At 32.5% G+C, this 24,632-nt stretch overlaps 3 protein-coding genes and 1 long non-coding RNA gene across 9 annotated transcripts; 1 reads left to right on the top strand and 3 right to left on the bottom strand.

Annotated features, from left to right (window-relative positions):
* Positions 1–246: 246 nt before the first annotated feature.
* LOC133287777 (WAT1-related protein At2g37460-like) lies at positions 247–2,926 on the top strand. 6 transcript variants are annotated; one of them, XM_061485448.1, is made up of 7 exons: positions 247–557; positions 643–705; positions 807–923; positions 1,365–1,605; positions 1,715–1,876; positions 2,243–2,394; positions 2,526–2,689. In XM_061485448.1, exons 1-7 carry the CDS (start codon positions 361–363, stop codon positions 2,548–2,550), a joined length of 957 nt encoding a protein of 318 aa, XP_061341432.1. In that variant the 5' UTR covers positions 247–360; the 3' UTR covers positions 2,551–2,689. The 6 variants fall into 6 exon arrangements, with proteins under 6 accessions (XP_061341432.1, XP_061341429.1, XP_061341430.1 ...); XM_061485445.1 differs by having other exon boundaries at positions 250–590; positions 2,497–2,926; XM_061485446.1 differs by having other exon boundaries at positions 252–557; positions 2,497–2,926.
* Positions 2,927–3,096: 170 nt separating this feature from the next.
* LOC133287836 (uncharacterized) lies at positions 3,097–4,991 on the bottom strand. Its single transcript, XM_061485520.1, has 4 exons — positions 4,162–4,991; positions 4,013–4,081; positions 3,731–3,929; positions 3,097–3,589 (listed from the first exon to the last, which is right to left on the bottom strand). The coding sequence occupies exons 1-4, from the start codon at positions 4,960–4,962 to the stop codon at positions 3,519–3,521; spliced, it is 1,140 nt and encodes a 379-aa protein (XP_061341504.1). The 5' UTR covers positions 4,963–4,991; the 3' UTR covers positions 3,097–3,518.
* Positions 4,992–5,171: 180 nt separating this feature from the next.
* LOC133287772 (uncharacterized) lies at positions 5,172–6,690 on the bottom strand. Its single transcript, XR_009748283.1, has 3 exons — positions 6,364–6,690; positions 5,954–6,008; positions 5,172–5,427 (listed from the first exon to the last, which is right to left on the bottom strand). It is a non-coding gene; the product is annotated as an uncharacterized LOC133287772 (long non-coding RNA).
* Positions 6,691–8,709: 2,019 nt separating this feature from the next.
* Positions 8,710–12,238, bottom strand: LOC133287786 (type I inositol polyphosphate 5-phosphatase 8-like). Its single transcript, XM_061485465.1, has 10 exons — positions 12,209–12,238; positions 12,012–12,096; positions 11,831–11,902; positions 11,404–11,479; positions 11,184–11,288; positions 10,157–10,484; positions 9,754–9,953; positions 9,529–9,637; positions 9,259–9,407; positions 8,710–9,001 (listed from the first exon to the last, which is right to left on the bottom strand). The coding sequence occupies exons 1-10, from the start codon at positions 12,236–12,238 to the stop codon at positions 8,710–8,712; spliced, it is 1,446 nt and encodes a 481-aa protein (XP_061341449.1).
* Between the last annotated feature and the right edge of the window lie 12,394 nt (positions 12,239–24,632).

The raw sequence follows: 24,632 nt of genomic DNA, 5'->3' as shown, positions 1-24,632 counted from the left end.
TCAAGTGAATTAAATGAATCACAAAAGAATAAAAAACAAGTGAACGATACGAGAAAAGCCACTCCATGATGAGTAACATTCAACTATGCAAAAGACAGTAATAATTGAAAGCGTACATCGACTTTTTAAAGAATTCTGATGATGGCATACGTTGATAGCTGTGACTCCGCATTTGGTTACATGAAAATAAAAGAGCTCCCATATGTAGGTATAATTAATGTATACTCTACTATTTTCTAAGCACACCTAATTTATTATATACGACACCCTCTTATATAAACATAAGCCTTCACTGGTGCACTGGTGTGCTATTTCATTCTAGTGGCTCAAGAAATAGGTTAAGTTTCGAGCTGAAAAAAGATGGACGGTGATAAACAAAAATGGATCATCCGAATGAAGCCATTGATTGCTGTTGTGTTCTTACAGTTTGGACTTGCAGGTATGGATGTTCTATCCAAGGCTGCACTGAACAAGGGAATGAGCAATTATGTTTTCGTCGTTTATCGCCATGCTGTTGCTTTCGTTGTCATAGCACCTTTCGCGGTGATCTTGGACAAGTATATTAATTTCTCTCTTCCCTCTGTGTGTGTGTGTGATTATATGAACTTGTGATATTGAAGTTATGCTACATTCTTTTGACAGGAAAGTAAGGCCAAAGATGACATTTTCAATCTTCATGAAGATAGTGGCGCTCAGCGTACTAGAGTAATTTCCTGCATGGCTAAACACATATTCATTAATATTCTCCTATCAGATTCATGGATAACACTCACTTAACTCTGATAATTATTACTTTCTTATGGTAGGCCAGTTATTGACCAGAATTTATATTTTTTGGGAATGAAGTACACAACTGCTACCTTTGCCGTTACCATGTACAATATCCTTCCTGCCATTACCTTCATGATGGCTTGCATACTCAAGTAATGTTTTTCACTCCCTGCTATAAAAGAATATTTCAGATTTGGTGATAAAGCTAAACAAATATATAGCATTCCAGATTGACTATTGGAGATTATTAAATACGTGCACACAACAATTGTGTTAACTAAACAAATAAAAAATTATCACTATTTGTCTAGTTGTTTGGTTCTTTTCTTGTTTTGGATACATATAGAAAAATATTTAAACTAGCCTAATTAATGCTCAAATATTTAAATCCTGTTATGTCTGTAACTGGATGCATTCGGATCCGCGCAATATTTTTCTGTCAAACTCAAAAACATATTATATATGAAGAAGCAACCTCTTTATTAGTTTGGTGAAGTACTAGTAGTCTAAGCCCGTAAAAAGAGTTTATTATGCCATTTTTAAGCAATATATTTGAAATTTAAGTTTGAAGCAATTTATCTGGTTCTGTTCAGGCTTGAGAAGATAAAAATGAAAAGTATACGAAGTCAAGCAAAGGTGGCTGGGACTTTAGCCACTGTTGCGGGTGCCATGGTCATGACACTGATAAAAGGCCCAGTACTTGAGCTTTTTGGGAAACACGGAAGCAATAGCCACAACCAGAATAGTGGCGGGGCAAATCTGCAACATGCAATAAAGGGATCAGTGATGATCACAATTGGCTGCTTTAGTGCCGCTTGCTTCATGATTCTCCAAGTGAGTTATTATCTATCATTGTTAATAAAACATAAGATCCCAAAGACAAAAAAAAATTCCCTTTTGTTTTTATGGGGTCCCTAATACAGCTTCTTCTCTTTCACAAAAGGCTACTACCCTTGAAACCTACCCTGCTGAGCTCTCTCTTACAGCATGGATATGCCTATTGGGAACAATTGAAGGTGGCATAGTGGCCCTGGTTATGGAAAGGGGTAACCCGTCAGTATGGTCTCTGAATTGGGATACAAAACTGCTGGCTGCTGTCTACAGTGTAAGTTCTTTACGTTTATGGTGAACATAACCTCCACCTCTTGACAAGCCTTTAAAAAAATATACACATCTACCACTAAAAGAGTTTCAAAGGCTCTAAAACCAACACTGGCATCCGAAGCCTAGTCTATGTTTCAAAGGCATATTGAAGAAGATATTATAACAAAAGGAAGAACTGATGAGTATTAGCTTTAAAAGAGAATTTAAATGCCACCAGAAAAGGATTTTCCTGTCCCAAGTTTCAAGTTTATACAAGCTTTAAATAATAACACAGAGCTTTGTAACTAAATTAGCTATGCTGTTCGAAAGGAATACATATAATAACTATTTTCTTTCCACCATAAATTTACAAAAAATTTGCATGCAGGGCATAGTTTGCTCAGGAATGGCTTATTACATCCAAGGAGTAGTGATGAAAGTTAGAGGCCCAGTCTTCGTAACAACTTTTAATCCCCTCTGCATGGTCATCGTGGCTATCATGGGCTACTTCTTTCTGGCTGAGCAAATGTACCTTGGCAGGTAATTGTGAAAATCGAGTCCCAACCAAAACAAATGCCCAGAGAACTCAATCTAAAACAAACTTTTTAAAAATTAACTAAAGGAATCTGATAAATTTTACAGGTTGGTTGGTGCTATTGTCATTATTTTAGGGCTGTATCTTGTGGTGTGGGGTAAAAGCAAAGATTACGACTCACCAAGTCCAACTATTAAAGAAAATATATTGCCGGCTAAGCAAACTGTAGATGAGAGCAACGGCAAAGAGGAGGATTCTAATTACGAGGTCATCACTCTCAATAACTCTGGTGCGGGAAACAAAGATCGAGATGAACAAGTATGAGGAAGCATACTAAATTTAATCTAAATTTCAACTTCAATGCACTGTCCAAACGCCTATTTAACAACAGCAACTACATAGGTTTCTAGTTGTTCGATCCTCTTCAATTATGATGTAATAGTAGAGGTTTTTCATGTAATAGTATGGTATGTCAATAAGACAAGAAAAATACCAACAAAAGAAGAGGGTTCAACTTTGAATATACATTATATTGATACAGAGCACGATAGCAAGTATTAACCCACAACAGCTAGTTGGAGATATATTCCCATCAACTCCCTTATCAGTTAAACTTCAAATGACACCATCGAGATTACAAGTGTATAAAATATAATACAAAATTTCATTTTCCAATTCAGCGTAACAAAAATAGTAAATGGCTCAATAGGCATATATAATACGAAGAAACAGGGTTGGATGAAAAACAATTCTTACCTAATGGGGAACATAGCCCCTAAAAAAACATACAAACATAAGATAGACCACAATCCTTTATCTTTCAAAGAGTACAACTAACTCCATCACATACAATACTGAGAACATGCACCGGAATCTAGACCACGATATCAAAATTAAATGCCCTCCATGAAATTTTTTGACTACTTACTGCCATCGTAAATCCAATTAGGATACATCTGCTTTGTTTCCAGAGTTCCCTTCTATCACCAAGGATGACTTGTCCTCAATTGAGAAAAATATTCAAACACCCAAGTTAATGTTGTTAGTCAGTCAGCAAAGGTGTATGCAAACGATTTACTACTATCACCAAACGAGCATCTTCCAACCTTACGACTCAAACAATGCTCCCTTACGATAATTGCTTCAATTCGACTTTCCCATATATGCGCTGGAGTTCCTGAGTAGCAACTAAAAAGGAATCTGTAAAGGAGGGAGAAAGGGACAATGTGAGAAGGAATAAATTTTTACCTAGACAAAGGATTTTGCATCAATACAAACAATGAAGATATCAAAGTTGATTAAAAAAAACGCAAAATAATTAAAGAAGACAAATTGCATCACCTTTCCAAATGTGGAAGGATTTCTGATTGATAGGTGAACCAGTTATAGTCTGAATCACTTTAAATATCATATTCTGTGGAGTACTCCTGAGCTCTTGTACAATCCCATATACAGTCTTCCCATTCTCAAAGTAAATGTGATTATTGGGGTGTTTTGTCTTGCAACCAGCATGTCGTTCAAATTCATATGCATTAATTAGCTGGAGAAACTTAACATCAGTCAGAGACAGCAATTTGGCTCAAAAAGAATTCTACATCCATGATCAGGATTTAACTGACTTACCTTCGAAAAATTACATGACTGGCAGCTGCATAAATACCCAGAACCTTTTATGACACCTTGAAGTTCCTTCTAGCAAGCATAAGAACAACCAGACATGTGATCAAAGTTAAGCTACTGTGAAAGATTAATTCATGAATACTAAAATTTACCTCTCGCGACCAGGTCTTATACTTTACAGGGACTCCATCTAGCATACCGGTGGACAGCAAACTTCTGACATTTGAAGGGAAGTTGTTTGAAGGAGCCTTCTTAGACCTTTTTATCTCCTCTTTTATCTTGGAAATGTTTTCAGTTCCAGATGCAGACATCAGGGCTGCACTTATGAGTGAATTAGAATTCGATTTACCCAACTGTTTCTCATTCAGAGCTTCTGAGTTATGTGAAGCTGCTAGACCCATCAATAGTTCATTGCTGGAAAAGAATCTTCCAGAGGGAGATGTATCATCATCATCACAGCCACCAAAGGATATCATAGTGATCTCTTCTTTTTTAGAAGATTGAACAACTAATGGCATGTTATTCTGCCCCTTGTGGCAGTAGGTTTGACCCACTGATATTGTACCATCTTCCCCCTTATTGAATACGTGATCTCTTGACATAGAATTGCCATCTGCTTTGTTATAAGTTTGAGCAATAGATATCACATTACTATCCACCTTGCTAAATCGTTTATCCATTAATATTGTATCACAAATCTCTCTGTAGCTCTGATCAATAGATAAGTTGTTATCTTCCTTGTTATAAAATTGACCCATTGAAATAAGATTATTATCTGTCCCACCATAAGCATTGTCCAGGAATATTATACTGTTGTCCCCTTTGTTGTAGGGAGTTGTTGAGGAATTATCACCACCCTTGTGTGCTTGAGGGTTTGACCGAGAGTTGTTAACTACCCTCTCATAGGGATGATTTGTAGGAACAGACATGACATTCTCAGATTCCTTCACCATACTAACTTCAACATTCCTAGTTCCACCATAATTAAAACCTGAACGAATATCTTCTAATGTAGTGGATATGGATAAACCAAACGAAGAATCACTCCCAAAGGGTTCCATGTTGTTCTTTCTTTCCACACTCAACATATCTACCCTAACAGAGGAAATGTTTCTGTTTTCAGAATTCGTAGTCCTTGTGGGAGCATCTGGGTCAAATATTTGTTCAGTGAACGATTGAAAACATGAAGGATTTTCCCATGAAGAAGTATTGCAGCTGGGCATTCCTGTTAAGAAACTGTTGTTTGAAACCTCTACTGCCTGTTTCTTATTAGGAAACAGATCCACTTCAGGGCTATCCATGAACCACAGATGAGGACGCTTGGACTCAACTCTAGAAGAATTTTCATATGTCATCATGTCACCATCATTCATAACCCCAGGATTCTTTGCTAGCCAAAATGCCTGATTCTGGGAAGACTGTCACAGCAAATTCCTCAGAAAGATGCCCTTAAAAAAGAATTTTAAAGAGAAAAATGCTAATTCTATATCTGTGCTTGAGATAGAATAAACTATGATTAGCATGGATCATACCACCCTTCATGCAAGTAAAAGATAAAATTAACTCAATTTACTTGTTGCACAACTTAAACATGTTGATAAATTTCTTAACCATCATACACATTTTCCTTAGATGTCTACCCTTGCCCTCATGCTTTGCAAGGACCAAGACAAAAGTTACTATTCTAATGGTAAATCCTTCTAACATTTACCTCCAAGACAAAGTTCTGGTTGTCGTTAAAAAATGGACCAAAAACATGCAATAAAAAAGTGAAATAGCTCATTATTTTCCTTATGCTTTTCCCATTCAAGTTTATCGCATTTAAAAGGCCTTGATCCACTCAAAATTCAAACATGAGAAGTTTCACCATAAAAAATAAAGATAATTCCCAACAAAATGTAACTCAAAAACCCAAGTTCCAAATAATGGAGAAATGACACGTACCATTCCTTCTTCTTTTTTCACTGCAAATTCCTCGTTAAAAAGCGTATTGGCCTTTCTACAACCCAAAAAAAAAAAAAAAAGTTCATATCACAAACAACGAATCTTCTTACGAAGTTCAGAAGAAGCAATTGCATGCAAAACTTGCCAATGTGCATACAAAAATCAACTTGGAAGTTGAAAGTAAATCTAAAGCTTTAAACGAAAATGTAATATTAATAATTCGTAGAGGCAACATATTTCCAGTGATACTAGGCAAATGCATGTTTAGATAATGAGGGAGAATAAAACAACTATAACGTTAGGATATGCATTGCTTTTGATTCATATCCTATTTACACTGAAATAGAAATGTAAAAACCCTAATCTTAGGACACCGAGGGAAGGAAACCAGGTATCTGAAGTACACATACCCTCACCACCGGGGATAATTAGTGACAACAGAGACTCGATGAAATTTCCGGCGACGATTGACCTGTGAAAACTCCGGTGATTGTACGGAACAAAGCCGGGGAGAGATCTTAGAAACAGGGTAGGTGAAAATTTTGAGGAATTTGTTGAGGAAGGTGGTGCACCGCATGATCGCATGATCAAGTTAAATAATATATTTGAATGAGTGGGGCCGCCCAGGTTCACCATGTGCTGGAGCACCATGTTAGCAGAGTTTAACTTACACACCAAAGAAACACCATCTTAGCAGTCAGCAGAGTTTAATTCAAAGTGTTACATGCTTATTCCGTTTAAACAAATTCGGGTTCAATTTTGTGTGAAGTTGAAATATCCTTATTTGGCCATCTCAGTTGACGTCAAAGGGAATATTGAGAATGTGGAGATCGGAGCACGTTTTTTATCCTCCCTAGTATTATCTTGAGTTTAAAGTCTTAATCAACCGCTTTTTTCCAATATTATTTGTAAGAGAGTTTAAAATCTTAATCTTTTAATTAATTTCAAGATTCGTCTTGAATTGAATTAATTTTAAAGTGATTAATCGATTGAAATATTTTCAAAAAAAAATATATCCTTATTTGGAGAGTTACACCACTATAATACGAAGAAAAAAATGTTTATCATTTTAGATGACATAAAGTTATGTCATTTCAAGAGAGATATAGACACAAAATAATTTTTTTATTTAAAATTTAAATTAAAAATAAAATCATCCACTTTCTCTTCCATGATTTTCATTTTTTTGTGTTTATCTCTATCCTAAAATGACATAACTTATGTCATTTAAAATGACAAATATTAAACCCTAATATGAATGTTATCACTCTAACAAGATTACCTCCCATGACAATATATGAGTAGCTTTTTTTATGGATAATATAAATAACTTATTTACATTGAGCTCAAAACGATATAGTTTTGAGAAAGAAATCAAAGTATTTTTATAATTATAATTTATTTCAGGATTATAATAGTCTTTTTCATTATAATTTTATAATTTTTCAACCCAAAACAAAAACAACATCATCATAGGAACGAACGTAGATAATTTATCTACATTCACTTTAAAAAAGCCAATATATATAATTTAAAAATAAAAAAATTTAAAATCCTATTTGAATACTGTTTTTAAAAATAATTTTTTAATTTTTCAGAAAAAAAAAATTTGATAAAATTTTTTTTGTAAAAAAAATTAAAATTATTATTTATTTTTAAAAAAATCAATTTGAGCTATTTTTATTTTATGTTTTAATTTTTAACTTTCAAAATTAAAAAATATTTATTTTTGTAACTATTATACTAAACAATCTTAAGTAAAAAAAAACAGAACACACCATTCACCACGGTTTCTATATTACTCCATTCGAGATGCGGTGTATCACACTTGGCATATTACCAAAGGTAAATTAGGGCTGCTAATGCAAAAGACAGAAGGCCTCCCATGTTACTTTACACAAGTTAGAACTTGTGTTATTTAACTTATCAAATGCGTGTGTATAAAAAAATATATTTTACATGAATGCAAGTGGGATAATGTATAAAAAAATAGCTAACTCGAAAGGTACCTCAGTTGACAACTGAGCTCTCAAGAGTTTGCTTGAGTCAGAGTTCTGCCTCAAGTAAATTCTTAGAAAAATTTTGAGAGTCTGTGCCTCCCTCCTCGAATGAGAAGATTAGTCTCATTCTTCCTCTGGTAGCGAAGCTCAATGCATTCGTTGTTTCAACGAGGGGCTAGTCCACAGAGCCGTATCCCGAAGGCAAGGTGACCGGGAGAGGTTCAATGAAGGGCTAGCCCACAGGGCCGTATCCCAAAGGCAAAGTGTGACCGGAGGAAGTTGAATGAAGATACCTCTAAATTATACAAAAAAAAAAAATATATATATCTAGAATATTATTGGTATAATTTACAATCATTCTTATCATTGCATTTTAAAATTTACAAATACTATCAATCAGCATTTTTCTTTCCCTCAAAATTCGCCGTGTCTTGGGAGAATATTGACAGCTCTCCTAGTTACCAGAGAAGTTGAGGTGTTTAACATGGTGAGATTCTGTCACCCTAAAATTCCAATAAGAATCTCTTACCTTAACCCCAAAAAATTAAAAAAAGAAAAGAACTCTATAGTACAAGAATAATATACTATGAACTATGAAGTATTCAAAAAATAAGGACACCGAAGTACTTTTCGGTCTCTTCACCCCACCCCTGTAGGTGCATCACGATTAGCCATCCAATCCCACACACCATAGTACCGCGAGCTGCGGCTACTTGGTGGTCGTGTCAATTTTGGAATGTGTCCTCTGCTATGAACTCAGAACCTGGGTGCGGTGTCTAAGCAACTTTGTGCCCTCGTTAGTAACAAGAGCTGCTCTTCTACTTGTACTTTAGCAGCGCAAGTCGATGACAAAGCAGCATTTGTCAATGGCTTTAAGGGGCATGATGACCTGGGGATAGTGACATTTGAGGGAATGAGATTCTTGCTTGTCAAGTCCACTTTAACCGAGAATAGTGAATACACAGGCCTGTGGTCTGAGAATTTGGACTCTCCTCGAACATACCAAATCTGACTTAGTCCTTCCCCTTTCCACAGAATTCGGTCGCACCTATTTTTAACATCCCGCATCAGTTACAAACATTCAGTATAAGAAAAACATCATTAGTAGATCGATAATCATGTAATAATCCTAATCTTTATTCTCATCTGGCCATGCAATTACAAAATATATATATATAAAAAAAAAAAAAAAAAAAAACTAAAGGACATAGTGCATATAATAAACAATCATCTAATTAACGTTTCAAACGGCATGTGGATGACAAAACGTACACTTTAGATTAACAAGGAATTCTCGAATCTTACCAAGCAGGAGTCCGTCGTTTCTCCTTGGATTTGGAGGTTTGGGCAACATAGTTGTCAGAATTGGTCAAGTATTTGTAAGTAGGAGCAAAGTATATGCTCCCTTCGTTCCAACCTTGAAACACTCGACCAGCTCTCTGCTCTATCCTTAGCTGCCATGTCCAATCAATACAACATTGTGAGATACACAGGCCATAAAGAACATGACGTAAGAAACAGACACATTCCAAAAATAAAAATAAAAAATTATATATCATTGTGAACATAATTTACCTGATCCATCTCTAGTAGTGCCTGCCAATTATTCTTCTTTAGTAGCTCATGCGTATCATCGTAACCAGCAGCAAGCCGATAATTCAAATCCCCGAGCCAAATAATATTACTGTAGATATACCAAAAAAATTCAATCAACGATCAGAAACAAATGCCAAGGAGAAAGCAGAACGTGAATAGTAATAGATCCTTCGATTTATTCGTGAATTTAAACAAAGGACTTACTCGTGTTCCAATATGCTTTCAGGAGAGAGTGTATGACCAAGAGATTTATTATATGTGTGAGAAAATTTAGTTTTCTTCAAGATTTCCGTGACGTCAAAGTTTCTTCGCACCTCGTCACCATATTTCTCTCCAGAGGCCAAGTGGGTGCAAACAAAGCAGAACGTGGTGCTATACAATGTCATGCTAATTGATATTGAACCCTGTTTCAACAAGCACCAAAAAAAAAAAAAACACAAAAATTTAAGCAATCATACCACTGTAGCTAGTTCAAAGTCTTGCCCTTGTCTAGTGTCTACAACTCAAACGTCACATTCCACAATTTAATTTAACTTCAAAAAAATTTAAATTTTTTATTTCTCTCAAAATTAATTCTAATCGTAATGATGGTGATTTGCACACGAACCTTATTTCCAAGGTAGCCCATGATGCCTCTGCCAACGCAGGATACCTTTAAATTGCTAACTTGGTTGTAAAGATCCGCTCGTACCCACACAGACAAAAAGATACCGACCATTTGTTTGCTTGCTGCTACGCAATAGCTTCGCTGATCGCTTGTTAATTCTGAGAAACTGCTATTATTGGCGGTGTTGTCGTTATCATAATTTGAACTTTCATGGTCGCACTTGTTGGCGTTCAAGGCTTCACGAATAAGGGTCAGCCACTTCGCTGCTGGGCCACTGTCCTCGGGCCCAAGCACGTTCCCTGCATTTAGCGGTACAATTTCTTGGAACCTAACAAGGTGGCAATTCAATACATGAAAAATTAGACTTTTACTGTTACATCTCCAAAAGAAAGTCTGAAAAATAATTATTTTATTAAATAGAAATTATTTTCAGATTGCAGTAATCCACTGGAGAGATAGGGGTAAATTGCTAATCCATGTTGCACTAATGCATGATACGACTATACAGAGTATATATATCCCTTAAGTATGAGACTATCGTATGATATTAATACCAATATCTATAGATTCCATAAATATACACATACGTGAACAATACGGAAGGGAAAAAGGAAAGAGTAAAAATTGCACTTCGAAGTCCTCTGACATATGGGCTCTTGGTTCAGTCAGTCATTGCTATAAGAGCAAAAGACTTTTGAGTCACCATTAGCCAATAATAAAATAGTTTTAAGGTTGTGAAAACTAGCCGTGTAATTATGAGTTTTAGTGTGTACTCGTTGAATATTTAAAGCGGTTTATAATAAATAAAAGAAAAATAATTATCTCATGCAACGTAGACAAAATAGTGAGATTCACTATTTTATTTTATTTTTTTTGAAAAAATAGTGGACCCCACAATTTTATCTCTGTTGTATGAAATAATTATCTCATGCAACATGAGATTAATGGATCCCTAAATAAAAGTAAACAAAAACACCAGGATTACTACAAGATTAACGACAAAAAAAAGGGTAGGTAATAAAAATACCCAATAACGTAGACGTCGGCTGGCGAAGGAGACGTCAGCCAATTCCTCAAGCTCAAGCATTCGTTGGGTGACTTCCCCCCGACATTCCACGTCCCCACGAACATCCTACACAAGAAATATTCATTACATCACACCCACAATCATTTTCTCTAAAGTCAAGAAGAAATATTTCAGAAAAATAAGTACATGGGTATGAATGTATGATGATGGAAGCATTTACCTAAGTTTGAGAGCATCAGTGAAAGGAGTTGTTTTCTTCCCAAGCATTCCATTTGTAGAATCCATCAACCACCCCTCTTTGAAAATAAAGCCAAAAATCAATTATTTCAGCAACCATAAGGAAAAAGATAATCCGGTAAATATTAAAATAATAATAATAATAATAATAATAATAATAAAATGCTATTAAACCTAAGCTAAGCTGTTTAGGCTTGCACTTGCAGTCAGTTGTTGTGAAACTGCAAGTTCGGAGCCCAAAATCATGCCTCCCGGAAAATTAATCGTCCACGTGGCAGGTTCATTGGAAAAGAACCAGATGGGATGGGACCCAACCCAGGAGCCTCGTGGCGATTTTCCGGTTCGGTCTAGTCATATTGAACAAGCCGTTCATCTGATCTGACGGTCTACAAGACAGTGCCGCAAATTACCCGATAAATCATCCCCAACGACGACGTAACGATCTTGGTCCGAACAACTCTTTCTCCTGTCCATCGCGGTTCCTGAGTCCCACATAGACAACAAATTCCCAATGTCAACCCCCACCCAAAAACGTGAAAAACGAAACTCAAATCGAAAACTAAGCACAATCATAGAAGAGTCGAAATTCACCTGTTACAGAATAATCTGATTGAAACTTATCAGCACTGTTATTTATATTAAGCCACTTCCTCACGGGTAATTTCGGCCACGAAGACTGCTACTCGAAAATAAAAAAATAAATTAAAATAAATGAATAATTTCAGGATCAGCGAGATGATGTGAAAAAAGAGAGTGTTATTGGCACAGTAAGACAAGTTGGTGCATACCTTGGATATCTTCTTCGACTCTGTTCTCATTGCTCCTCCACCTTCCGATCACTTAAAACTGAAGGCAAATCGGATAGCAAAGGAATCAGAAAATTTGATTTGGGAAACGCAGGTGGCTATGGTTTAATAACAAGCTGGGGATTATCCAAATCCACGAGATTTTTATTTTTTTTATTTTTATAATTCAATTTGAGAAATTTTATATTCATTGGATGAAGTCTTATATGGAAAACAATAAAATTCAATTAAATGGGTCTAGATCTTTATTTTCCTTGTACGAGAAAACTATGTTAATGTTTAAAATCTTAAACTAGTGTCTGAGAGGTTTTCAACGGCAATATAAAAAAACCTAGTTGCAGGGGGGAACAGAGACAGCTTCTGATTCCGAAACTTAAGCATATAATATTCAAGAGAAAGAGAGATAGAAAAAAGAAAAAAAGAAAAAAAAAGGCCAGGTTCATCGTTTTCCTTCTAAGAACCCAAAGTTTTGCGCTTTACAGATAAGTAAACAGTGCAGGGATGAATGATTAAAGAAACAAAAAAAAAAGTTTGGGTTTCTTTACATTTTCTTCATTCTCAGACTCTGTATAATCATCTTAAAGCAAAGAATGAGATCTCAATCAACATCCATCGAAAAGTTGCACCTTTTCAGACTTTCCTCTTGCCAGAAAGAAAGACTCACCAAAATAAATTTGGCACACAAACTGAGTAACTGAAATCCAAACACAAAAAGAAACTCCGCATACAAAGCTAATCAATCTAACTGGACCCAGATGCAAAGATTGGTTCGCTGTCATGTAGAAGGTGGTGAAAATGAAACAATAACATTAAAAAAAAAATAGATATACATTAATCCCAAGGTCTTTTGATAACTCAGAACAAAGACAAGCTGACTTACAAACAGGGCAATAGTTGTAGTATAGAAGGAAACTCAAATAGAACGTTATTGGAACGTGGGTCAACGGCATTGCTAAATAGAGAATGACGCGTGACGGTTTATGGAAGGAATTAGTAGTCATGCTAAAAGGAAATGGCAAAGTAAACAGATCAAGCAGGGGAAAAAGAACTTACAAGAATCGACCAAGAATGGGGTTATGAGGTTTCAGTTTTACACAGAGAATGAACAGGGTGGTGATGAATAGACAAGACTTTTCTGATCGCAGCTTCTATGACCCTTTCTTTTTCGTTTATGGTGTAATGGAAGATGGGAGCACATGAGAGAGAATAATGATGTATCTGCGGTGTCCTATAGTTTTTGCTTGTTTTCCTTTTTTTGGTTTGGTGAAGTTGTGAAAGAACGCAGAGAAGGGGTTTGGATTGTTACTTGGGAAATCAAAAAAGTGTTATGCGGCTATCAAATTTATATGTGTCTTGACTCTTGAGATTGGAAACTGGGACAAGAGGAACGGAGCTAAAAATAAGTGGAGATTTAAGTCTCAGAAGTTGAAATCCCTTATTTTTCTTTTTTCTTTTAAAAAATAATTTATTATTTGATTTCTTGTGGCGGGTGTTGTGATCTTTTTGCATTGTGAAACCATAGGATAAATAAATTGCAAGAGTTACGATATTCTCGGTACTAATTTTTTTTACTTCTATTCCGTTACCATTTTAATTATCAATGGATTAGAGAAAAAGTTGAATGAAGAGAGAGAAAAGAAAAACAATTTTTGAATCCAATGATGATTTTAAAGTGATAATAAAATGGTAGTAGAAAAAATTAGTAGTAAGAATATCCTACCTCAAATTACAAATGTATCTGTACACTTTTGTGCAAGGATGGTCTTTTTTTAAAACAAAATATATTTTTCTAAAAAAAAATTTACTTGGATGTTTGTCTTTTAAAAAAATAGAAGTTATAAAAAAAAAGAAAAATTTATTTTTTTGGAAGTTAAAAATTTTAACTTCTAAAAAAAAAAGTTAAAAGTTAACTATTTTTTTCGAAAATCAAATATTTTTTAAAAATTTAAATAACTTTAACTTTGTAATAAATATTTCTAAATGGAAAAATGTTTCTGCAATTAATGCAGATAAGTTATCTGCATTTATTCCCAAAATGATGTCGTTTTGGGATTGAAATCTTAAAAAATTATAAATATAAATACTATTATAACCCTGAAATAAATTAAAATTACAAAAATACTATAATTTCTGTCCCAAAACGACGTCGTATTGAACTTACAGCAAATAATTATCTGCAGTAACTGCAGAAAAAGCGAACCCATAGACAAAACATAAATAAGAATTTTTTTGGAATCCCATCAAAATGGACCTAATTATTTGCTACCGTACCAATTCCAACCGCAGGGAAAATCCCATAGCTATTATTAAATGGATTCTATCATATGTGAGATAATCTCCGTGCATTAATTAGTTTATATATAATTAAGATAAATTACTTTTACATGACCTCATATTAAATGAGAAAGTTTATTCAGATATTTGACTAAACAAAAGTTTTTAGAAAAAATATATTAATTTAATTTATTTTTAAAAAATATTTTAAACTAATGTAATGAATCTCACACGTTGATCCTGCGGAACATATTTTGCGGAGTAATAATGTGGGACTTAGTGTTGATGTGTAAGACTTAGAGCTAGTACGAAAGTTTCGTATGAAACTTTATGGGACTTTTTAAGCCTTGCATTATTAAAAATAATATTATTAAATTTGGATTGATCGACTCAGTCGAGATATTAGGATAGTGGGCCACTGGTTCAATCAATGGGTCATTGATTCCACCACATGAATCGGATATATATATATATATATATATATATATATATATATATATATATATAATGTTTCTTAAGCTGCTTGAGATAATTTTATCTCCAACTATCAACTAATAATCGTACAAAGATTGATCAATGGTGATAAAGAAAGAGAGAGAAAAAGAGAATCATAACCATTCAAAGATTAATTAATCAATTAATATAAGGAAATAAATAAATAAAACTACGTAGTTTTGGGGTGGCCGGAGATAAATTTATATCAAGCTGCATGAGAAATATTTTTCCCATATATTTATGGGTTATGTTTATCTCATTTTACATGAGATAAACATAAAATGAGATAAACATCTCTCCTACACACACAAAAAGGGTTGGGTCCCACCACTTTTTTTTTCTCTCTCCTCTTACATGTGGGTCCCACTTATACTTTTATTTCTACAACATGAGGTAATTCTTTTCCTACAACATAAGAAAAATATATCCCTATATTTATATATATATTTATATTTTATACTGAATTATATCATAAATATTTTAAATGATGCAAGTGAACCAAGAACCAAATGTAGCTTAGTGATAAATACTATAATTTATATCTTCACAAGAAGGGTTTGATCCCACTAGATGCAATTTTGAAATAATTCCATTAAATGATATGATATATATATATATTTATATGTTAAATGGTGCATATTAGCTAACAAACAAACTCAGCCCAGTGGTAAGTTGTTGTTGGGCATCCTCACAGACTCGAGTTTGAATCTCAACTGTTGCAACATTGGAAATATTTTTAAGGAGAATTTTTTTTTATTCAAAAATCACAATTTCCAAAATATGGTGAAAAAGTGAGTTTCTTGGTAATGTTACCAAAAAGTTTTTGGTAGACCAAAATATTCATGAGAATGTTAGGTTAATTTTCTTGATGCTATGTATAGTTGATTGTAAAATATTGCTGGAATTGTTAATTAAGGTTAATTATGTCCCAAAAAATTATCAAATATTATCTTCACATGAGATTCTCAAAATACCATCAATTTAGTGGTATCTTAAGATAGAATTTTTCTTCACGAACATAAATCCCGGGAATCCGACTTTTACCGGAAATTTTTTACATCCTCATATCAATGTGGGTAAATCGAATATTCAATCTCGCTTTTTTATGATTTTAAAATTTTTTCTTCAATCAAACACCTCCTAAGGGGTATAATTTCTCATTGTGTAAATACTTAAAGAGGCAATGATATGAATCAAAATTCAATGGAGTTACCGTGACTTTCTTATGTATGGCTGAGAGAGGGAGAAGGTATAAGGGCTAGTTACCTCTATATTTATGCAATGCAATAATTTATGAATGCAATATGAGGTGGAGACGAGGAATATCTATCGGTGAGAGAAATATTTCCTAATAATATGAGAAAGTAGTCTAATCATATTGCCTATTATCTCACCCTTAGTGTGAGAAATTGCTCCATCATCACATTTAATAGGTGAATTGTATAGAGAGTGAGGATCCTTTAAGGTGAGATTCATATGTTTATGTGGTTCTATTTTTTCATGTTATTGAAGACAACTATCTCCTATTATAAACAAATGATATATGGAGCTCACCACCCATTAAAAAAAATGGTGGCACAATTTTATATGTGAGAAGAGCATGAAATAACTTTCTCATATAACATGAGAGAATGATTTCTTTATGTTTATTATAGGAAAACAGGGGAGAAACCCCTTAATGAACCTTTTGTAGGTCGACCCATATATATTGGGATGTGAAGATTGATCCACACACACAGGGTTCCCGACTTCTCATGTTGTTGCAAAAAATTTTCTATTATGCAACCAATTACAATTATGTACTAAGGATAGTATATAGTTATAATATTAAAATTGTTTTTTTTTCTCTCCGCTATGTTGGCCGATAATTTTTTAAAAAAGTATCTTTTAAAATTATAACTATGTACTACTCCTAGTACATAGTTATAATTGGTTACTGTAAAAAAATTTCCCTTGCAGCAACATGAGAAATAATTTTGCCATATATATTCTACAAAATTAAACATTTTCCATATATAACAATCACTAGATGAGGTTATCAAAATCACTAAGATTGTATGTGTGTTTTTATTTTGACTCTCCCAAGAAATAGACTCTTCGACCAAAGTGGGGCTTTTACTCTTTTAATTTCCTTATCATATATTTGATTCCCGATGTTTACCAATGGGGGTCTATTAGTGTCGCAGGGTTATCCCAATGCCACTGAGTGTCACGAACCCCCTCTGACACTCACATAACTTTTTTTTTAGGTGAGTGTTGCGACCCCCCCTCAGGCAATCACACCCCGTTACCGAAGGCTGTCCCGTCACCATAAACTTTTGGAGGGCCATAATTTTTGAGTCGGATATCCAAATCAGATGATTTTTTTATTTCACATAACTTTTTGTGATCTATGCAATGACAACTCATTTAGTATATTTTATATCTCACAAACATAGTTTGAATTTGTAACAACGATACGACAAACACAAACATATTTTAGACTTGTATTTGATGTATTTTGATATATATATATATATATATATATAGGGAAGGGATCTTTTGACTCTAGAGTAAGACTTACAACTCTTACTCCTCATCTCAACCATTGATTTCCGTCCATCTAACGGTTATTATTTATTTAAAATTAATAATTAATTAATTGGTATAGATAATCGTTAGATGGACGGAAATCAATGGTTGAGATGGAGAGTAAGAGTTATAAGTCTTACTCTAGAGTCAAAACATCCCTCCCCATATATATATATATATATATATATATATATATATATATATATATATATATATTAATTAGCTTCCTCGATTTCCAAACAGTTTTGTTGTGGTTTTGATTAATTGAATTTCTGTCTGTTAGAGTTGTAGTAGATTATAATTATTTCAAAATTTATTTTTGTGAAGAAAAGAAAACGAAGAAAAAGTAGGAGCAAAAATGGAGAACTCTAGCAATAGGGAAAGAAGCAACATAACAGAGATAGACGATAACATGTTGTCCATGCTTGATGTCTCTGAAGCTATCGTCTATCCCTGTTCGGTTCCTTCTTTCCCTATTGCTAGGGTTCTCCATGCTCGGATAATAACATATGATGTTTACCAAATTTTGGCGGGAAGAGGTAGAGAAATCCTTGATTTGTTTAGCTTCCCCGATTTTCAAATCAGTTTTGTGCAAGATAATAGTTAAAAGTTGTCCAGCATGTTATTGTTTATCCTGCTCTATGGGTTCTCTATTTTTGCTCCAACTTTTTCTTAGTAGTTTTTTTCTTGTGACTGTAGTACCATTACTACAAATTCAAACAATGTCAATGAGAGATAAAATATGTTAAATAATGATATCAAAAAAAAAAAAATGTTAAATAGATATTATTGCGTAGATCTCGAAAAGTTAAGTGAAATAAAAAAAATATTTGATTTGAATATTCGAATAAAAAATTATAACCTTCTAAAATTTTACGGTAACGGAACTATATACAGTAATGAAATTATGCCTCTTGGCACAATCATGTGTGCGTTGGAGGAGGTTACGACACTCAACTAAAAACAAAAAAAGTTACGTGAGTGCTAGAAAGGGGTCACAACGCTCAGAGATTTCCCCACGACACTAAAAGATCTCCATTAATAAATAACAGAAATGAAATATCAAATAAAAAAATTAATGGGACAAAAACTCTTATTTGGTCAAAAAGCACAAGAAATACGCCTAACGAAGAATTATATGTCATTTAATATGATAAAATGGAATGCTGTTTTAATATGTCGGTAAAGAAAATCTGAATAAAGTGCCACAGTTACAAAAATGCGTAACCTACTGTAAAAAACTCGTTCATTGCTTATTTGCTATGTTTATAATGGAAATGAATTAACTTAGATCATGAAATAGGATTTCAGTCACTTATAAACAGAAGTCTTTTTTATTTTTATTTTTATTTTAAGGTCCCCAACTTCTCATGTGCTAATAGAAGGAACTTTTCCTATAATCAGTTAATACTGTGTATTATTGAAAATACATAATTATAATATTAAAATTGATTTTTTTCTCTCTGTCATATTAGTCCATAATATCTAAGGAATAGAAAAAAAATAGCTTTAAATTTATAAATATATATTACCTATAATATATAATGTTAATTTTAAAACTTTTCCTGCATTTAAATCATAAATCTGAAGGTATTCTTTGCATCAGGGGGACGGCTACCTAAAATTGAGAGTATGGTCAATTTAATTAACATCATACTTCAGAATAAACGGAGTAGAGGAATAGTACTTTTTTTTTTTTGATAGCCAGAGGAATACTACTTAATGTGGACAAATGGCCCTCTTTTTGACTTTAAGGTGACTGAAAATTAGTGTTCGAGAAGAGATTAATTTTAGGAAAAAATTAATTTAAGTTTATCAGTTTTTATTTTGTTTATTTTCAAATTTGAATTGAATCTGATCAAATTTAATTAAAATTAGTTTCGTGTGATTTGCTGGTGACATCTTAATTAAACATAGTGAAAAAATAAAGTGTACCAATATCATAAATGTACATTACACAATACTTATACTTAAAATCATTTATAATCACGCAGAACCAGAATATTTCATATGGTATTGCACAGAAACTTTAATCACATAAATACTGAACAGTTTTTAAGGGGAGGCAAATTTTACCTAATTATGGCACTTGCTGAAACAACTACACATAATAATTAAAGGAAAAAATATATTTTGGCATTACAGTAATTCATCTAGCATTAATCATAAATGATGAGTTAAATAAGTAAAATTAAATTGATTTTTTTCCCTTTCAATTTTAACAATTGATGTACTGAATCTTTAATATTATGGAATATTGAAACTTTAATGCAATTAGTTTTTTTTTTTTTAACAATCGGAAGTTCTCAAATTTATATCTTTATCATTTCCTAAAGCAGTAATTTACTTTTCACTGTGTCAATTTATTTTTCCCTTGTTTTTTCATGAGCACAAAGATGCAAGTGTGTACATATATTAAGAGAGAGAAATAAGTAAAAGAGAGAAAATAAAGTTCTGAAAAAGTATATAAAGAATTAATTATTGGAGAAATATTTGTTTACAAATTTTTTTTATAAGCTAGTAAATTACCCGTGCGATGCCCAAGAAAAAAAGAACAAAATCGTTGCCGCCGTCGTTGGTTAATCATCGCACCGGTAAGTCTAACACTTTCATCTTGCTATCAAGCTCAGAATGATATTATGGTAGAGTTATAAACATAAAGGAACAAAAAAAAAAAAGCAAACCTGTTATTTTAGAACTATCTGAAATAAAAAAAAAAATTGTCTTACAGTTTTTGAACATTAAAAGGTTACAACATTCACACAGAACTTTGTAAATATCAACCACAAACAAAATTTTGCAATTCAGAGGCATTGATTATTATTCAAATCAAATATAGTTATTTACTCAATAATTCAGTCTTCAAATATAACTACCAATGAACCTTCTACTTTGCATTATTTTTCAATATGATCTCGTCTTACTGATTCAACCAGACACAAAATTTGTTACAAAATAAAATCAATTAATATACATGAAGAAAAAAATTAAATATTGTGCTGATTGCTTATTTTGTTTAGATGAACTTTTATTTATCACAATATGATTGCTCATTTTATTTAAATATTTGTTTCTGAAATATTTATAGCAATACATCTAATTATCTTAACCACACAAAAATAGGTTTGTTAGACAGTAGATATAAGCGGGGAAAATGTGTTTGCGGGCAAGGTAGGCCGGCCCTCCGGGCCGAGCCCATTTTGCCACTTCTAATTATCAACGTTTTATATCATTATATAAAAGAATAAGGATGAAATTCTAATTTAATTATAAAAATATGTTGGTGGGCCGACCCTCTGGGCCGAGCCCAGTTTTTCACCTCTAACTATTAGCATTTAATATGTTTTTATATTTATCCATACAAAAAGGCTCTTATAGTTGCGTCTAGGTTTTTATATTTTATCTCAGAGATGAACTTTCATTTACTACAATTAGATTTACAAAATAATAATAAATAATTATTTTTTTTTGCAATGATTTGCGTCGTTAGTATTTGGAATTTTATAAATTTGTATTTACAAAAATTGAAATCTGAATTAGGAATTTAATTATAAAAGAAGAATAGTGGATTTTAAATTAAGGGTTCGCTTTTTCTGCAGTTACTGCAGATAATTATCTGCAGTAAGTCCAATACGACGTCGTTTTGGGGCAGAAATCATGGTATTTTTGTGATTTTGATTTATTTCAGGGTTATAATAGTCTTTATATTTATAATTTTTTAAGATTTCAATCCCAAAACGACGTCGTTTTGGGAATAAATGCAGATAACTTATCTGCATTAACTGCAGAAATATTTTTCCCTTAAATTAATTATAAAAACATGTTGGCGGACTGGGCGGGCAGGCCCTCTGGGCCAAGCCCAGTTTGCAACCTTTAACTATCAGCATTTTATGTAAATAATTAATTTTTTGCAATAATTTGTGTCATTAGTATTTTGAATTTTACAAATTTAGATTTACAAAAATTAAAATTAGATTTAAGAATTTTATTATAAAAGAAGAAGGATGAAATTGTAATTTAATTATAAAAATGTGTTGGTAGACCGGCCCTCCGGGCCGAGCCCAGTGTGCCACCTCTAACTATCAGCATGCAATTGTTTTTTATATTTATCCACAAAAAAAGGTTCTTATAGTCACAGTTAAGTTTTTATATTTTATCTCAGATATGGACTTTCTTATAATGACTTTCATTTATTATCATTTTTTAATTTTTTTTAATCTATAATTTATTATATTAAATTGAATTTTATTATATATTTATTTTTTCACTACAGAAACATTAATGCGAATTTTTTTTCCCACTTATCAAGTTAAAAATTCAAATTTAAAAAGTTTGAATTTTGAAATATTAAATATTTTCCCACCCAATAGACATAATAACAAATATTATTAACAGATTTAACAATTTTTCATACTTAAAGTAGTGGGAAACATGCATAGAAGGTTGTGTATATTCTCCATGAAATGATGGATTTTTCATTTTCGAGTAACATTGGCAATGCACCTTCCACCTTCCAATAGAATAATTAAAAACCTAACAATTCCAATATAGAAATGATAGTAGTACATTAATTTGATGTCTGTCACTAACACTTTAATTTTGAGATTTAATTTACTTAAAACTTAATTTTTAGTTATTTATTTATTTCCAAAATTAGCAAGCAAGTGAGAACACTCAGTAGGTAGAAGAATAAGCGTCTGAATGATTTGAAGGTTATAAGAAAATATCAAATGATGAGTTTTCCATTTTCAAGTAACATTAGTAAAGAACCTTATATATTCCAATACAACAATTAAAAACCTTACAAGTTCCAATGTAAAAATGATAGTGTATTGTTTACCAAAAAAAAAAATGATAGTGTATTAATTAGATGTCTCCCACTAACTTCTTAATTTCAATTTTTGATTTAATTAAAAACTTATTATGTAATTTTTTTAAATTGACATTCAAGTGTGACCACAAAGCTGAAACTGCACGAGAGCTTGACACATCAGTTTTTTTGGTTCTCCTTTTAAGTATATAATAATAGATGGATTTTTTTTATGAAGATAATATATGAAAATTTAATACAGTTGTCTCCTGCTAAAAAATGTTAAACCCTTTTTCCCATCTATATCAACTTCAAATTTCAAATTTTGAAAAAGAAGTAGGATATTAATACACTTGTTTGCCACTAATTAATTCTAAACTCTTTTCGCACTAACTATTTAGTTTAAATATTTTAAATTTCAAATTAAAATGAAATATATTTCATTCATCTGTGATTTTAAATTCTATATCTTGTATAATTATTGTTCGTTTTTCATATTATCATTATGAACATTCACATCTTTATGAGGATTCCATTCACATCTCATTCATCTTAGGATTAACGATTTCTCATTTTTATTCATCGAATTAGCAACTCATTTTTATTCATCTTTATGAGGATGCCATTTTGGAATTTGGTATTTATAAGAATAATTGAGAGATGAGAGGAACTCAAAAGTTTTGTTTAGGTAGGATAATTTTCAATATCATTAATAGAGTTTCCATTTTCCAATAATTTTCAATTAAGAACCTTACAATTCCAATGTAGAAATGATAGTGGGGCATTAATTAGATGTCTCCCATTAATTCCTTAATTTCCAATTTTAATTTATTTTATTATTATTTATTTAATATTAATTTTTGATTAAAAAAATTACCAAAAGAAGAAACTTTTCAAACATTTCTTAAGTGTGAACACATTGATGAAATTGAAGGAGAGAGTGACACATCATCAAACTTTCCAATGTTATTTATTCCCTTAGTATATATAATCAAACTTTCCAATGTTATTTATTCCCTTAGTATATATAATGATATAATAAAAATATTGATCTCTGAGACTCTCTCGCGCCTCATAGGTTGTAATCTCTTGCTTTCCTAGCTAACTAAAAGATTTTTTCATTAATAAATAGAGAGAATGAAGACTGGAAACTTTGAACAAATCTAATACACTATATATAATTTCTCTTTCCTTCTCTAAAACCCAATATCTCGAGCTTGACTTGGATTTACGTACAGTGACATCATCATACTTCTTTTCTATTGCTTTTACTTCCCAAGATAGATTAGACTCCTAGTAGCACATAGTAGAGTATTGTTATGGGCAATGCAACCAGCATTCCAAATATAACTTTGCACAGTTTGTGAAGTCTCTTTTAAAATTTATTTTATATTCCATAAGTCCACACAATCACTTGTATCTATTGCATTTTATTGAAAACAGATTTACAAAAGACACTTACGCAGTACTGAGTATATCTGCATGGAGATTGTATTCTTTGGCAAACACAAAGCGAACGATACCCTGGGGAAGGGCAGCTTGCAAAAATTAAACTTATTATCATAAATAACTAAGAACAACGACATTGGACTTTGATTAAATGATAAAGTGGGTTTTATATATATTTCACCTGAACAATTGCAACATGTAAAAGAACTCCATGCATATCGGTGCCTATTGAGGTTGCTGCAATTACACCTAGATCTGTCAAGAACCTAACAGCCATAGAAAATGCTGCCACAGATTTTCCACAGGCAATGATCTTGGGTTGTAATGCCATGAACAGACCTGTTTAAGAAAGCATTTTATTATAAATGGTTCCCATAATAATTAACATACATTTTTTTAGGACAATGGCAGAATTAAAATGAAAGGAAGAAAAAAAAATTAAAAAATTATAAGGCTCGAGAGAAGTACCTAGACTGAACATGGCTATTCCTAGACCAGCATCAGAAAGTATTGAGATGGAACCTTTCACAATATTAAGAATGAGAGTGGATCTTCTTCGCTAAAGATCCCGTCTTGCTTCCTCTTTGACTGGAAAGAGGTAATCAGTCCGTGACTAATGTTCAAGAAAATGAGAAATAGAATGAGAGTGGACGAGGGAAAAGGAAATGATGGGTTTGTGTGAAGAATCAGAGCTGAGAAAGGCGTTGTGAGAGAAAAATAAAGATGCCATTTTGGAATTTGGTATTTATATATATAATTGAGAGATGGGAGGAACTGAAAAGTTTTGTTTAGGTAGGATAATTTTCA

This window comes from Gastrolobium bilobum, unplaced genomic scaffold, assembly GCF_033153095.1.
Source record: "Gastrolobium bilobum isolate Gb01-03AN ecotype WA unplaced genomic scaffold, APGP_CSIRO_Gbil_v1 utg7986, whole genome shotgun sequence".
NCBI classification, from domain to species: domain Eukaryota; kingdom Viridiplantae; phylum Streptophyta; class Magnoliopsida; order Fabales; family Fabaceae; genus Gastrolobium; species Gastrolobium bilobum.
This window is presented reverse-complemented; position numbering and strand designations above follow the sequence as displayed.

Bases quoted from the DNA above. Each gene is read 5' to 3' on its own strand.
- LOC133287777 (XM_061485445.1), top strand. From the start codon at position 361: ATGGACGGTGATAAACAAAAATGGATCATCCGAATGAAGCCATTGATT. The intron at 706-806 runs GTAATTTCCTGC...TTCTTATGGTAG, and splicing joins GTGGCGCTCAGCGTACTAGA to GCCAGTTATTGACCAGAATT. The intron at 1,877-2,242 runs GTAAGTTCTTTA...ATTTGCATGCAG, and splicing joins TGCTGGCTGCTGTCTACAGT to GGCATAGTTTGCTCAGGAAT.
- LOC133287836 (XM_061485520.1), bottom strand. From the start codon at position 4,962: ATGGTGAAGGAATCTGAGAATGTCATGTCTGTTCCTACAAATCATCCC. The intron at 4,082-4,161 runs GTAAATTTTAGT...TATGCTTGCTAG, and splicing joins ATAAGACCTGGTCGCGAGAG to AAGGAACTTCAAGGTGTCAT. The intron at 3,590-3,730 runs GTGATGCAATTT...CCTCCTTTACAG, and splicing joins ATCCTTCCACATTTGGAAAG to ATTCCTTTTTAGTTGCTACT.
- LOC133287786 (XM_061485465.1), bottom strand. From the start codon at position 12,238: ATGAGAACAGAGTCGAAGAAGATATCCAAG. The intron at 10,485-11,183 runs GTATTTTTATTA...CCACCTTGTTAG, and splicing joins GCCGACGTCTACGTTATTGG to GTTCCAAGAAATTGTACCGC. The intron at 9,638-9,753 runs GTAAGTCCTTTG...GTATATCTACAG, and splicing joins GAAAGCATATTGGAACACGA to TAATATTATTTGGCTCGGGG.